Raw genomic sequence first — 12,584 nt, 5'->3', positions numbered from 1 at the left:
CCAGAGGGAGGATGGACCCCGGGGGGGGGCAATTTGGGGGCTGGGGGGGGAGAAGATGAAGCCTGGAGGTGGGGAAGGCATGGGGGGGGCCCCCCTAATTTGGGGTGCACATCCCCCCCCAAAGTCTTCCGCTCGCTCCCCTTTTTGCACAGGGATCCTCCTGGGGTCGCCCCCCCCCAAAATGCCCCCAGCCTTCCTGGGGGGGGTGGAGCCCTCTCAATTGGGGGGGGCTCTCATGGACCCCCCCCAAACCCGCTGGGGTCTGTCTGTGCAGGGTGAGGGTCCAGGCCATAATGGGGGGGGTGTCTCCCCCCCCAAATCCCCAATAGAGGTGAAGCAATAACAAGGTGCCCCCCCCCAAATTCCTCTTTGAGCGGGGGGGGGTGGGAGAGTCTGGGGTGGGCAGACCCCCAAACAGCTTTTTTTTTTGGGGGGGTCCCCCATTTCTGAACACTGTACTGTAGCATTGGGGCTGGTGTCTCCCTTCATTTGGGGGGGGGCACGGCCGGGGGGGGGGTATGTGCAATGGTGCTGGGGGGGGTGTTGGGGGGTCTCGTGGGGGATCTGACCCCCCAAAAAGAATTTGGGGGGTTGGGGGGGGTAGGGGGGGTCAGGCCTAGCCTGTGCCCCCCCCCACGACGTGGCCTTGTAGCGGCGGGATGGGGGGGGTCTCGGCGGGGTGGGGGGGGGCGTGCAGAGCTTTTATTTTTGTACGCGGTGGCGGGTCTGTACATACTGTGAATAGCTTGGCCGGGACCCCCGGGGGGGGCCCTGGGGGAGACACCCCCCCCCAGCTCGCCAGCCCCCCCCTCCCCCTTCCCCATCCCCTGGGGGTTTCTCTCCCCCCCCCATCACCCCCCTTCTCCCTCCTCCGCCATCAGCTCAAATAAAGAGGAGAAGGGACCGAGTGTGGCGGTCTGTGCTGGGGGGGGGGGGGGTCTGGGGGGGGCACAGAGCCTGCTGAATGGGTCAGGCTGGGTTGGGGGGGGCAAGGGGCTGGAGCGGGGCAGAGGGGAGCCCTGGGGGGGGTCCTACCGCCCCGGGGCGGGGGGGAGGCATGCCCCAGGGGGGTCCCAGGGACCAGAATGAGGCCCCGGGGGGGGGGGTCTCATGGCCCCTGGGGTGGTCCCACTGCTCTGTGGGGGGGGGTCCCACAGCCCTGGGGGGGTCCCAGGGACCAGAATCAGGCGCCGGGGGGGGTCTCATGGCTCCTGGGGGGGATCTGGGGGAGGGTGGTCCCACAGACCAGGCCTGGGGGGGGGCTCCCAGGGACCAGGCCCAGGCCCTGGGGGGGTCCCACAGTCCCGGGGGGGGTCCCAAGGACGAAGCCCAGGCCATGGGGGGGTCCCCCAGCCCCGGGGGGGTCCCTCACCGCCCAACCTACCCCGACCATAGAGAGGATCCACCCTCAAGACCTCCGAGCCGGCCAGAAGGTTTCCCCACGCCCTCCCCTCCGCCCCCTAGCGGCCGCCTCCAAACTCCGGTTTCCACTAAAGCCCAAGTGCGCCTGCGCCTCGGCCGGGCGGCGGGGGCGGCGCATGCGCAGAGCCGGCCCGGTTCAAACGGCGGCGCGCGCACCGGTAACACACACACACACTCCCGGTACCGGGAGAGCAGGTAACGGGGGGGGGGGGGGGAAATACCGGCCCCCATCGCCATGGGGGGGGGGGCTCTGTTTCTTCTCCCTCCCTGTATCTGCCCCCAGCACCCCCCCCGGGGCCTGTCACCCCCCCTCTGGCCTCCCTCCACCCCAAACCGTGGCCCCTGTCACCCCCCCGAGGGCTCTGTCACTGCCCCCAGCCCCCCCCGTGTATTCCACTCCAAAATCTACCCCCCCATATGTCTCCACTCCCCCCCCCAAACCAAGGCCTTTACCCCCCCCAGCCCCGTCTCCTCTCCTTCAGCCTCACCTTCCCCTTGCCCCCCTCACCTCAGTGACACCTTCCCCACCCCCCACAAATTTTGGGGTCCCAAAGCCTCCCCCTCCCCCCCCAGGCCCCCACCATGCTGAGCAAGCGGATGGAGGAGCTGGAGGAGGTGAGCAAGGAGCTGCTGAAGGTTCTGCTCTCCGACTGGGCCGACAACCTCCTGCGCCGCAGCCTGGACAAACGGAGCCGGATGGACGACAAACTGCTGGCCTCGCAGGCCACAGCCGCCCAGCTGGTCAGAGGTGAGTCCCGTGTCCCCCCCCCCGTGTCATTCCCCCCCCCCGGGTAAAGCCAGTGTCACCCTGTGTCCCCAGAGCTCGGCGCAGCCGAGGAGACGGTAGCAAAGACCCTCCTGGACCGGGAGAGCGAGCTCCAACGATTGCTCCGGAGACTGCAAGACCTGGAAGAGGAGCTGGTTCGGGCGCGGGAAGCCGGTGCCAGCCTGCAGGCCGACAATAGATATCCTTTTTGGGGGGGGATTCCCATTGTCCTTTTTTTTGGGGGGGGTGGGGGTGGTGTCCAGACACGCAGTCATGTCCCTTCACTGCCCCACCGCCCTGCGACGGAAGCTGGAGGAGCTGCGGGAGGAGAGCCGGCGGCTGGAGGAGGACACGGAACGGGAAGAGGACACCGTGCCCTCCACCACGTGAGTGGGGGGGGGGGGTGGCAGGACAGGTAAAGGGGGGGACACAGACCCCAAAACACCTCTGAGCCCCCCTGTCCCCTGCAGGTATGTGACACAGCTCTACTACAAGATCAGCCGCATCGATTGGGACTACGAGGCCAAGCCGGCACAGATCAAAGGCAGTGAGTGTCCCCCGACATCCCCCTTCATCCCCCCCCTTATTTCCAGCCCCCCCACCTTGTTTCCAGCCCCCCTTAACCCCCTGTTCTTCCCTGCCCACCCCCCCCCCCCAAAGTTCACTACGGCCCCGACATCGCCCAGCCCATCGACATCGACGGCAGCCGTCATTCCCGTTGCTTCATCAGCGATTACTTGTGGAGCCTGGTGCCGACGGCGTGGTGAACAGCACGGTGCCGGTACGGATTGGGTGATGCCAATTGTCCCCCCGACCCCGCGGTGCTGACCCCCCCCAACTTAATCACAAAAGTCTCTTTTATTCATGTAACAACGGGATTTGGAAATCATTAAAACCAGTCAATCGGCTGCCGGGCTGGAAGGTGGGTGCGAATCCGGCTGCCCCCCCCTCCTCCCCAAAACTGGGAAAGGGGGGAATTTGGGGGTGCCATGGCCCCCCCTGTGAGCTGTCCTTGTGGCCAAGTGAGGCGCAGGGGTGGCAACATCCCGGGCCCCCCCCTCGCCACGCGTTTACCCGCCGCCGTGGGGAAAAGGAGAAGGGAGGAGGGTGGGTAAAAAAACCCGCAGCCCCATTGGCTGCACCGCAGCTGGTTTTTCCCCCCACCCCGACCCCCCCCCCACCCCACCCCTCCACGGCGGCGCCGGGGTTAGCAGGGACAATCGGTTCGGTCGGTTTGTTTTCGGCACGGTTCCATGGTGATGGCCACCCCCACCCCGCTGCGTCCCGACGTCATCCGCGTCACCTCAGTCCAGGTGTCAGCAACCGGGTCGTAACATTCCACCGAATCCAAGAACGTGTGGCCGTCATAGCCCCCTGCGGAAAAGCGAACCATTTCGGTTTCTCCCTCCCTCAACGGCAAAGATGGGGTGGGGTGGAGGGGGGGGACGCGACAGGACCCCTGAGAAATGCCCCCCCGGTCTCCAACACCTACCCAAGACGTAGATCTTGCCCTGGTAGACGGTGACGCCGAGGGCGCTGCGCCGGTACCGCATGGGTGCCACGAAGGTCCAGGTGTCCGTCTCCACCTCGTAACGCTCGGTGCTGTTGAGCTGGTCTGTCCCGTCGTAGCCCCCCATGGCGTAAATGCAATTATTGAGGGCACAGACCCCTGCGGGGGGGGGAAACCAGAGTTGGTCAGACCCCCCTAATCCCCCTCCCGAGGACCCCAAAATGTCCGCGTGCGTGTCCCCCCCACCCGGCCTCACCGGCGCCGCTGCGGATGGTGGCCATGGGGGCGATGGCTCTCCAGGCGTCCCGCTCAGGGTGGTAGCACTCGGCGGAGCTGAGGCGGGCGCTGCCGTCGAACCCCCCCACGGCGTAAAGGAGACGGTTGAGAACCGCCACCCCCACCCCAATCCGTCGTGTCAGCATGGGGGCCACCAGCTGCCACTCATCCCTCTCCGGCTCGTACCTGGGACACACACACACACATAATACACAGCAGGGTCTGAGCACTGCGGGGGGGGGGGGTCCTGGCACCCATGGGGGGGTGCAGGCCCCAATAAGACCCCTAAGGACCCCCTGCGGGGCTGGGTTTGTGTTATCTGCGCCCCCCAGGGGTAAATAATGTGTTTATTGTCAGCCCTGGGGCAGACTTGTGTCCCCCCCAGGGCAGTCCTGGGCTTCTGTTATTGGCTCTGGGGCAGATCTGTGCCCCCCCAGGGCAGAACAGTGTGTTATTATGCTCTGTGCCCTGCTCCAGGCAGATCTGTGCCCCCCGGGGCAGATCAGGGTTTGTGTTATCAGCCCCAGGGGCAGATTTGGGCTCCCCGGGGGCAGATCTGGGTCCCCCCCAGGCAAACCTGCCCCCCCAGGGCAGATCAGGGCTCACGTTACCAGCCCCAGGGGCAGATTTGGGCTCCCGGATGGGAGATTTGGGCCCCCTCCCCGGCAGCTTAGCCCCCCCAAGGGCAGCCCAGTGCTTGTGTTATCACCCCAATTCACCTCCAGCCCCTTCTCCCCCCCCCACCGCTGCAGCCCCCTTACCTCTCCACGCTGCTATGATGGATGCATCCGTGCGACCCCCCCACGGCGTAAATCATGCCGTCGATGACCCCCACCCCGATGCGATTGCGGGGGACGCTCATGGGGGCGCAGGGGGACCACTGGTCGGTCATGGGGTTATAACAATCGATGGCGGCCGAGTCCGTGTTCCCGTCGGGGGAATTATTCCGTCCCCCCACAGCGTAAAAAAGCCCCCCCACCACGCAACCCCCCAAACCGCTCCGAGGAACCTGAAGATCGGCTAAACGGATCCACGATCCGTCCCGGGGGTTGTAAGCTTCCAAATAACTCAAAGACTGACGATAATATCCGCCGGCCGTGTAAATGAGCTGCCCCACTTTGGGGGTACGGCAGGGTAAGACCTGGGTGGGTTTATGAAGGGTCAAATCCTGAAAAATTTGCGCCAGGTAATCCTTGGACCGGGAATCGGAGCGGAGGATTTCGCATTTCTGGAGTTGCATCTGGAGGAAGTGGGGGGTGAGGGAATGGCAGCGGACGGCGCGGAGCAGAGCCTGGACGTAAAGGCGGCGGTTGGGACAGTCGTGTTTCACCCAGTTGATGCAGGCGTGGAAAACCTCCGACTCGCAGCGGACGTTCAGCTCGTCCCGGCTGATCAGGGTCACCAGCTGGCAGTGCGAGAGGTTGAAGAATTCCTCCTGCTTTGATACCTGCGGGGGGGGGCAAGCAAAAAAAAAAAATTGGGGATGGCGGGCAGCCCAGCAGCCCCTCGCTGGTGCCCAGTGCGAGGGATCAGGCGATTGCGCTTGGGGTCGGCTTCGGTCCTGTCTTCCCTTCGGGGGTGGGGGGCAATCTGTGACACCCCCCAAGAGCCCGTATTAATGGAGGGGGAGCCCCCCAAATCTATGACACACCCCCAACAGCCTGTATTAAATAGCGGGGGGGGGCCAAACTCTCTGACACCAACAGCCTGTATTAAATGGGGGGGGCAAGCTCTTAGACACCCCCCAACAGCCCGTATTAATGGAGTGGGGGCTCCCCAGCTCTCTGACACCCCCCAACAGCCTGTATTAAATAGGGTGGGGGGGCCCCAAGTTCTCAAACGCCCCCCAACAGTCTGTATTAATGGAGTGGGGTCCCCCCAGCTCTGTGACACCCCCGACAGCCAGTGTCCCCATGTTAAATGGGGTGGGGGGGGCCCCCAGCTCTGTGACACCCCCCCAAAAACTCCTATTAATGGAGTGGGGGGCCCCCCCCGCTCTCTGACACCCCCCAACAGCCCATATTAAATGAAGTGAGCAGGGGGACCACTCCTCAGCCCCCTTCCCAGCCCCTGGGGGGTCCCTCGCTACTCCCTGACCCCCCCCAACATCATGGTGGGGGGGTCCCCCCATTTCCCCCTCCCCACTCCCTGATTCCCCTGCCATGATGCCAGGGGAGGGGGGGGGTCCCCCCTATTTCCCCCCCATGACCTCAGGGGAGGGGCTGTCCCCCCCAATTCCCCCTCCCCAGCCCCTGGGGGTGTCCCTACTACTGCCTGACCCCCCCATGATCTCAGAGGAGGGGTTGTCCCCCCATTTCCCTGACCCCATCCCCTGGGGGGGTCCTTCACTACTCCCTAACACCCCCTTAACATCGCAGAGAGGGCGTGTCCCCCCATTTCCCCCTCCCCAGCCCCTGGGGGGGTCCCTCCCTACTCCCTGAGCCCCCCCATGACCTCAGGGGAGGGGGTGTCCCCCCATTTCCCCCCTCCCCATGATGCCAGGAGAGGGGGTGTCCCCCCAATTCCCCCTCCCACGACCTCAGGGGAAGGGGTGTCCCCCCAATTCCCCCTCCCCATCCCCTGGGGGGTCCCTCCCTACTCCTTGCCCCCCCACCACAATGCCAGGGGAGGGGGTGTCCCCCAATTCCCCCTCCCACGACCTCAGGGGAGCGGGTGTCCCCCCAATTCCCCCTCCCACGACCTCAAGGGAAGGGGTGTCTCCCCATTTCCCCCCTCCCCATGATGCCAGGGAGGGGGTGTCCCCCAATTCCCCCTCCCACGACCTCAGGGGAGGGGGTGTCTCCCCATTTCCCCCCTCCCCATGATGCCAGGGAGGGGGTGTCCCCCCAATTCCCCCTCCCACGACCTCAGGGGAGGGGGTGTCCCCCCAATTCCCCCTCCCATGACCTCAGGAGAGGCGGTGTCTCCCCATTTCCCCCCTCCCCACGAAGCCAGGGGAGGGGGCGTCCCCCCAATTCCCCCTCCCACGACCTCAGGGGCTGTCCCCCCATTCCGCCGCGCTCCCCACGCCGTCAGAAGGGGGGGGGTGTTCCCCCCACCCCGCCGCCCCCCCCTCACCTCCCCGAAGTGCATGTAGATGTACTCGCGGGCCTTCTGGTGCAGCTCGAGGCAGCCGATCTGCTCGGCGAAGTTGGCGATGCCGATGGCGTTGCTGGGGTGCAGCTGCTGGACGAGGAAATGGCAGCAGGCGCGGACGACGCTGTCGATCTGGTACATGACGGCGCCGTTCATGACGTGGAGGACGCACTTCTCCCCCACCGAAATGGAGGCCGTGTAGGCGAACTCCACCAGCCGCTCCATCACCCGCGGGTGGACCCCCTCGATGGGGACCACCTCCATCCCCCCCTCCCGCAGCCCCGTGGTGAACATGGCCTTGAACACCGGGCTGGACGACGCCAACACGACCTTGTGGGCCGGGAAATCCGCCGGCGGGACGTCGCGGCGGTACCGGACCCGGAGGGTGACGTCGCAGAGCTGACCCGACAGACGGAGCTGGTTCATGATGGCCAGGGCGGCTTTGGGGTGTTCTTCCAGGCTGTAGTGGAAGGAACCCGACCCCCCCGGCGAGGGGGTCACCTCCGCTTGGCATTCGGGGGGCGGCGGCGAGGACATGGCCCCGGCATCCCCCTGCGGTTTTTGGGGGGGGTGGGGGGGGCTAAGAGGGGGCGGTGGGCGATGAGAACCTGCGGGGAGAGAGAGAGGGAAGGGGGGGTTAGAGAGGGATGGGGGGGCGGGGGAGACCATGGGGAAACTGAGGCACGGGGAGGGGGCAGAGAGGAGACCCCCCCCAATCAGCCCCAGTCCATGCTGGGGAAACTGAGGCACGGGGAGGGGGCAGAGGGGAGACCCCCCCAGATCAGCCTCAGTGTGTGCTGGGGAAACTGAGGCGACCCCCCCCCCCCCCCAGTCCGTGCTGGGGAAACTGAGGCACGGGGAGGGGGCAGAGGGGAGACCCCCCCAGATCAGCCTCAGTGTGTGCTGGGGAAACTGAGGCGACCCCCCCCCCACCCAGTCCGTGCTGGGGAAACTGAGGCACGGGGAGGGGGCAGAGGGGAGACCCCCCCAGATCAGCCCCAGCCCATGCTGGGGAAACTGAGGTGGGGGGGGGGAACGGGGCTGGATGGAAGGGGACACCCCCCCCGCCCCCAAAATCATGGCTGGCTCATGCTGGGGAAACTGGGGGGGAGGGGAGACAACGCCCCCAGATCAGCCCCGGTACATGCTGGGGAAACTGAGGCACGGGGGGGGTCCCAGGGAAGGGGGAGGGGCATCCCCTGGGGACACTGAGGCACACGGGGGGGTACCCCCAGCAGCCCCCCCTCCCTGTCCCCTTGCCTGCCGGCCACCCCCCATTTTTGGGGGGCGCAGAGCGCCTACAAGCACCCAAGCCCCCCCCACCCCCACCCTCCCGCGGGGGGAGGGGTGTCCCGGGGGTCCCGGGGGTCTCACCCGGCCATGGACGCGGCCCCGATCGTCGTCGGGAGGCGGCGGGGGGGGGGGAACGGGGGGGGGAACGGGGGGGGGGGGGCGGGGGGGCCGTGACTAAGCAGCGCGCGGAGCCCCCGCCGCGGTAAGAGTCCTGCGGCGGCCCCGCCCACCCCCGCGTGACGTCACCGCCGCCCCGCCCCGCTCCCCCCCGCCAGAATAAGAGTCCCGGCGGGGAGGGGAGGGGGGGAGCTGGTCCCGCCCCGCCCCAGGCGTGACGTCACGGGGCGGGGCGGGAGGGGTGTGTCCAGGGATCGTCCGCGGGTCAGCGGCTGCGGGGGGGCCCGCTGTCACCCGTGGGGGGCCCTGTGTCCCCCCGTGACCCCTCCCAGTGTCACCCGTGGGTGTGTGTCCCCCTCCCAGTGCCCCCTCCCAGTATAACCCGTGAGTGTGTCCCCCCTCCCAGTGTCCTCCGTGGGTGTCAACCCCCCCCCCAGTGCCCCCTCCCAGTATTCCCCGTGGGTGTCCCCCCCTCCCAGTGCCCCCCATGAGTGTGTATCCCTTCCCAGTGTCCTTCCCCTTCCCAGTAACCCCTCCCAGTGTCACCCGTGGGTGTCACTCCCTCCCCGTGCCCCCTCCCAGGGTTTCCCATGAGTGTGCCCCCCTCCCAGTGTCCTCCATGGGTGTGTGCCCCCCTCCTAGTGTTGTCCCCCCCCAGTGCCCCCTCCCAGTATTCCCCGTGGCTGTGTCCCCCCTTCCCAGTGTCCCCTCCCAGTGTCCCCTGTGGTTTTCCCCCACCTCCCACTGCCCCCTCCCAATGCCACCCATGGGTTTGTGTGTCCCTCCCAGTATCCCTCCCAGTGTCCCCCCTGGGTGTGTGTGTCCCCCCAGTGCCCCCTTCCCAGTGTCACCCGTGGGTGTCCCCCCCCCAGTCTCCCTTCCCAGTGCCACCTGTGAGTGTGTCCCCCCTCCCAGTGTCACCCATGGGTGTCCCTCCCTCCCAGTGCCCCCTCCCAGTGTCCCCCATGAGTGTGTGTCCCCCCCAGTGTCCTCCACAGGTTCCCCCCCTCCCAGTGTCCCCTGTGGGTGTCCCCCCCTCTCCGTGCCCCCTCCTGACGTCCCCACACTGTCCCACTCCAGGGGAGGGACCGAGCAAGGCGGGGGGGGTCTCTCCAAAAAAGGCCTTTTATTAAAAACTTGTTACAAAACGGGGGGGGGCAGGAACGGGGGGGGGACGGGGACGGGGACCCCCAGCCCCCCCAGCGCCAGGACACACACACACACACGCAGTGACACGGACACACACACGCGCACACACACGCAGTGACACGGGGACACACACACACACATGACGATGCCGGGACCTCCCCCCCCCTCACCCCTGTGCCCCCCCCGCCTTCCCATCCCCCCCATCCCCCCCCACCCCCCCACTCGTGTCCCCCACCCCCCCGCCGCTCTCCCCCCCCCTCCGCCTGGCCGACGACCTCCCCGCCGAGGGGCTCCCGCTCCCGGCTCCCCCCCCCAAACTGGGGACCCCCAACGTGCCGCCGCCGCCGCCGCGTCCCCCGCTGCCGCCGCGGCCGGGGCCCCCCCCTCGGCGGCAGCACCCCCCGCCCCGCAGCAGGCGCAGGACGGCGCGGCACATCTCGCGGCTGGTGCCGGTGTAGATGAGGGGGTTGAGCAAGGAGTTGGCCATGGCCAAGCCCAAGAAGTAGTCGGCGTGGTAGAGCACCGCGCACGCCCGCGGGCAGCACCAGGCGTCCAGCAGCAGGAGGAGGAAGAGGGGCGACCAGCAGGCGATGAAGGTCCCCACCACCACTGTCACCGTCTTCAGCAGGGCCGGCGACTTGGGCGACGGGCGGAGGTTGGCCGAGCGCCGGACGGCGCGGTAGAGGCGGGCGTAGAGGACGACGATGGTGAGGAGGATGGCGAGGAAGACGGCGACGCAGAAGAAGACGTAGCGCTTGGAGTAGAGGGGGAGGACGGTGGAGCACGCCGGCAGGTCGCCCAGGCAGTTCCAGCCCAGGCCCGGCAACGCCGCCAGCGCCACCGAGACCCCCCAGCTGGCCGCCACCAGCGACCACATCCGCCCCCGCTTGTCCCCCCGCGCCACCCGCACCCGCGCCATGGTCAGGTGCCGCTCCACCGCGATGGCCAGCAAGCTCAGGACCGAGGCGGCCAAGGTGAGGAAGACGCCGCCCTCCCGCAGGAACCACAGCGCCGGCGTCAGCCGGAAGGTGTTGGCGCCGGAGAGGACGATGTTGGCGGTGTAGGCGACGCCGGCCAACAGGTCGGAGAGGGTGAGGTTGCCCAGCAGGTAGAACATGGGCGAGTGGAGCTTCTTGGTCCGCCAGATGGTCACCAGCACCACCAGGTTCTCCACCACGATGAAGCCGCACACCAGGAGGAAGAGGAGGGTCTCGGGGCGGAGGCCCCCCCGGTAGCGCCCGGCGTGCAGCTTCCCGGTGTAGTTGTAATGGAGGGCCAGAACCGCGTCCTCCGCGAAGGGCCCCGGCGCCATGCTGGGGGGGAGACGGGGGGGCTACATGGCGGGGAGAGCTGCGGGGGGGGAACACACGGAACGGGGGGGGGCGGTGAGCCTCGGCGCGCTCGCGGGCGCGCACCCAAAAGGGTCTGCTCGCGAGCGTGCGCCCCAAACAGCGTGTGCGCTTGTGAGCGTGCACCCCAATGCATTTGCACGCACGTGCGCGCTTGTAGGTGAGCACCCAAAAGGGTCTGTGCGCGCGTGCGTGCTTGTGAGCGTGCACCCAAAAGGCTCTGTGTGCATGTGCGCTTGCAAGTGTGCACCCAAAAGGGTCTTTGTGCGTGTGTGCACGCTTGCAAATGTGCACCCAAAACGGTCTGTGCGTGTGTGCACACTTGCACCCAAAACGTGCACCCAAAAGGGTCTGGGCGCATGTGCGTGCTTGCAAGTGTGCACCCGAAATGGTCTCTGTGCATGTGTGCGCTTGCAGGCATGCACCCAAAACAGCCTGTGCACGTGTGCGCGCTTGCAAGTGTGCACCTGGAAAGCCTTGCGTGCGTGTGCACGCTTGCGAGTGTGAGCCCCAACTGGCCCGTGCACGAGCGTGCGCTTGCAAGCGTGGACCCCAAACGGTCCCCCGTGGATGCGAGCTCGCAAGCGTGCGCCCCGAAAGGCCCGCGTGCATCCGCGCGCTCGCAGGTGTGCGCCCTAAAGGGTTGGCGTGCGTGCGCACGCGTGTGCTTGCAAGCGTGCGCCCCGCGGGATCTTGGCACCCCCCGAAAGGGTTTGCGAGCGCGCGCCCCGAAGGGGCCGTGCGCGCTCGCGTGGGTCCTGCCCCACGGCCCCGCGGGGCACCCGCCGCCGCCGCCGTCGCGCCCTTCCCACCCACCCACCCACCCAGGCGGGCCCGGGCGAGCGGCGGCGCGTCGGGGGCGGCCGCGGGGTCCCGCCGTGGAAGAGGGGGGGGACCTGCCCAAATATTTGGGGTGAGATGGGTGCGGCCAGGCCCCACGGCGCTGGCGGGTCCCACCCGGCGCCCCACAGGAGGAGATGGGGGGGCAGGAGCTGTGTGGCAGGATGATGGGGTCTGGAGAGCTGTGGGGCAGGATAGGGGGGTCTAGAGACCCGTGGGGCAGGATAATGGGGGTCCAGGGAGCCGTGGGGCAGGATAAGGGGGTCTAGAGAGCTGTGGGGCAGGATAATTGGGCTCTGGAGACCCGTGGGGCAGGATACTGGGGGTCCGGGGAGCTGTGGGGCAGAATACTGGGGGTCCGGGCAGCCGTGGGGCCGGGACGCAGCTCCGGCCCCCACCGTGGGGCAGCCGTGGGGCTCCCGGTGCCGCCCCCCAGTGCCGGACGGGGCTGGGGGGTCCCGTTCCGTGTATGGGGGGGGTCGGAATAGCCCCCCCCCAGCCCCATAGCGCCGGCCTCCCCCCTCCCCTTCCGTGCCTCAGTTTCCCCACAGCCCCCACCCTCGGTATCGCCCCCCCCTCGAGTCCGTTCCCCGCGTGGGGGGGGATCGGAGGGGGGGGTCCCTGCCCGCCCCCCCCGGACTCACCGTGGGACCCGGCTCCGCTCCGCCGCTCCGCGCTGGCTCCGGTGGGGCGGGCGGGGCCGGGCGGGGCCGGGCGGGGCGGGGGGGGGCGGAGCCGCTCCTCCCTCCCCCCGACCCCCCCCCAC

At 68.0% G+C, this 12,584-nt stretch overlaps 3 protein-coding genes across 3 annotated transcripts; 1 reads left to right on the top strand and 2 right to left on the bottom strand.

Annotated features, from left to right (window-relative positions):
* The first annotated feature begins 1,496 nt into the window (after positions 1-1,496).
* On the top strand, positions 1,497-3,096 carry SPC24 (SPC24 component of NDC80 kinetochore complex). Its single transcript, XM_069797445.1, has 6 exons — positions 1,497-1,617; positions 1,996-2,170; positions 2,243-2,387; positions 2,482-2,574; positions 2,659-2,735; positions 2,849-3,096. The coding sequence occupies exons 2-6, from the start codon at positions 2,005-2,007 to the stop codon at positions 2,953-2,955; spliced, it is 588 nt and encodes a 195-aa protein (XP_069653546.1). The 5' UTR covers positions 1,497-1,617; positions 1,996-2,004; the 3' UTR covers positions 2,956-3,096.
* Positions 3,028-8,557, bottom strand: KEAP1 (kelch like ECH associated protein 1). The gene is made up of 6 exons (XM_069797444.1): positions 8,445-8,557; positions 7,053-7,678; positions 4,736-5,421; positions 3,955-4,160; positions 3,681-3,857; positions 3,028-3,562 (listed from the first exon to the last, which is right to left on the bottom strand). Exons 2-6 carry the CDS (start codon positions 7,605-7,607, stop codon positions 3,396-3,398), a joined length of 1,791 nt encoding a protein of 596 aa, XP_069653545.1. The 5' UTR covers positions 7,608-7,678; positions 8,445-8,557; the 3' UTR covers positions 3,028-3,395.
* A 1,238-nt stretch (positions 8,558-9,795) lies between these two features.
* S1PR5 (sphingosine-1-phosphate receptor 5) lies at positions 9,796-12,540 on the bottom strand. Its single transcript, XM_069795716.1, has 2 exons — positions 12,463-12,540; positions 9,796-10,979 (listed from the first exon to the last, which is right to left on the bottom strand). Exon 2 carries the CDS (start codon positions 10,939-10,941, stop codon positions 9,796-9,798), a length of 1,146 nt encoding a protein of 381 aa, XP_069651817.1. The 5' UTR covers positions 10,942-10,979; positions 12,463-12,540.
* Positions 12,541-12,584: the final 44 nt, after the last annotated feature.

The sequence above is a fragment of the Haliaeetus albicilla genome, chromosome 11 (assembly GCF_947461875.1).
Source record: "Haliaeetus albicilla chromosome 11, bHalAlb1.1, whole genome shotgun sequence".
In the NCBI taxonomy this organism is placed as follows: Eukaryota; Metazoa; Chordata; class Aves; order Accipitriformes; family Accipitridae; genus Haliaeetus; species Haliaeetus albicilla.
This window is presented reverse-complemented; position numbering and strand designations above follow the sequence as displayed.

Bases quoted from the DNA above. Each gene is read 5' to 3' on its own strand.
- SPC24 (XM_069797445.1), top strand. From the start codon at position 2,005: ATGCTGAGCAAGCGGATGGAGGAGCTGGAGGAGGTGAGCAAGGAGCTG. The intron at 2,171-2,242 runs GTGAGTCCCGTG...CTGTGTCCCCAG, and splicing joins AGCCGCCCAGCTGGTCAGAG to AGCTCGGCGCAGCCGAGGAG. The intron at 2,575-2,658 runs GTGAGTGGGGGG...TGTCCCCTGCAG, and splicing joins GACACCGTGCCCTCCACCAC to GTATGTGACACAGCTCTACT.
- KEAP1 (XM_069797444.1), bottom strand. From the start codon at position 7,607: ATGTCCTCGCCGCCGCCCCCCGAATGCCAAGCGGAGGTGACCCCCTCG. The intron at 4,161-4,735 runs GTAAGGGGGCTG...TGTGTGTCCCAG, and splicing joins CATCATAGCAGCGTGGAGAG to GTACGAGCCGGAGAGGGATG. The intron at 3,563-3,680 runs GTAGGTGTTGGA...GCTTTTCCGCAG, and splicing joins GGGCAAGATCTACGTCTTGG to GGGGCTATGACGGCCACACG.
- S1PR5 (XM_069795716.1), bottom strand. From the start codon at position 10,941: ATGGCGCCGGGGCCCTTCGCGGAGGACGCGGTTCTGGCCCTCCATTAC.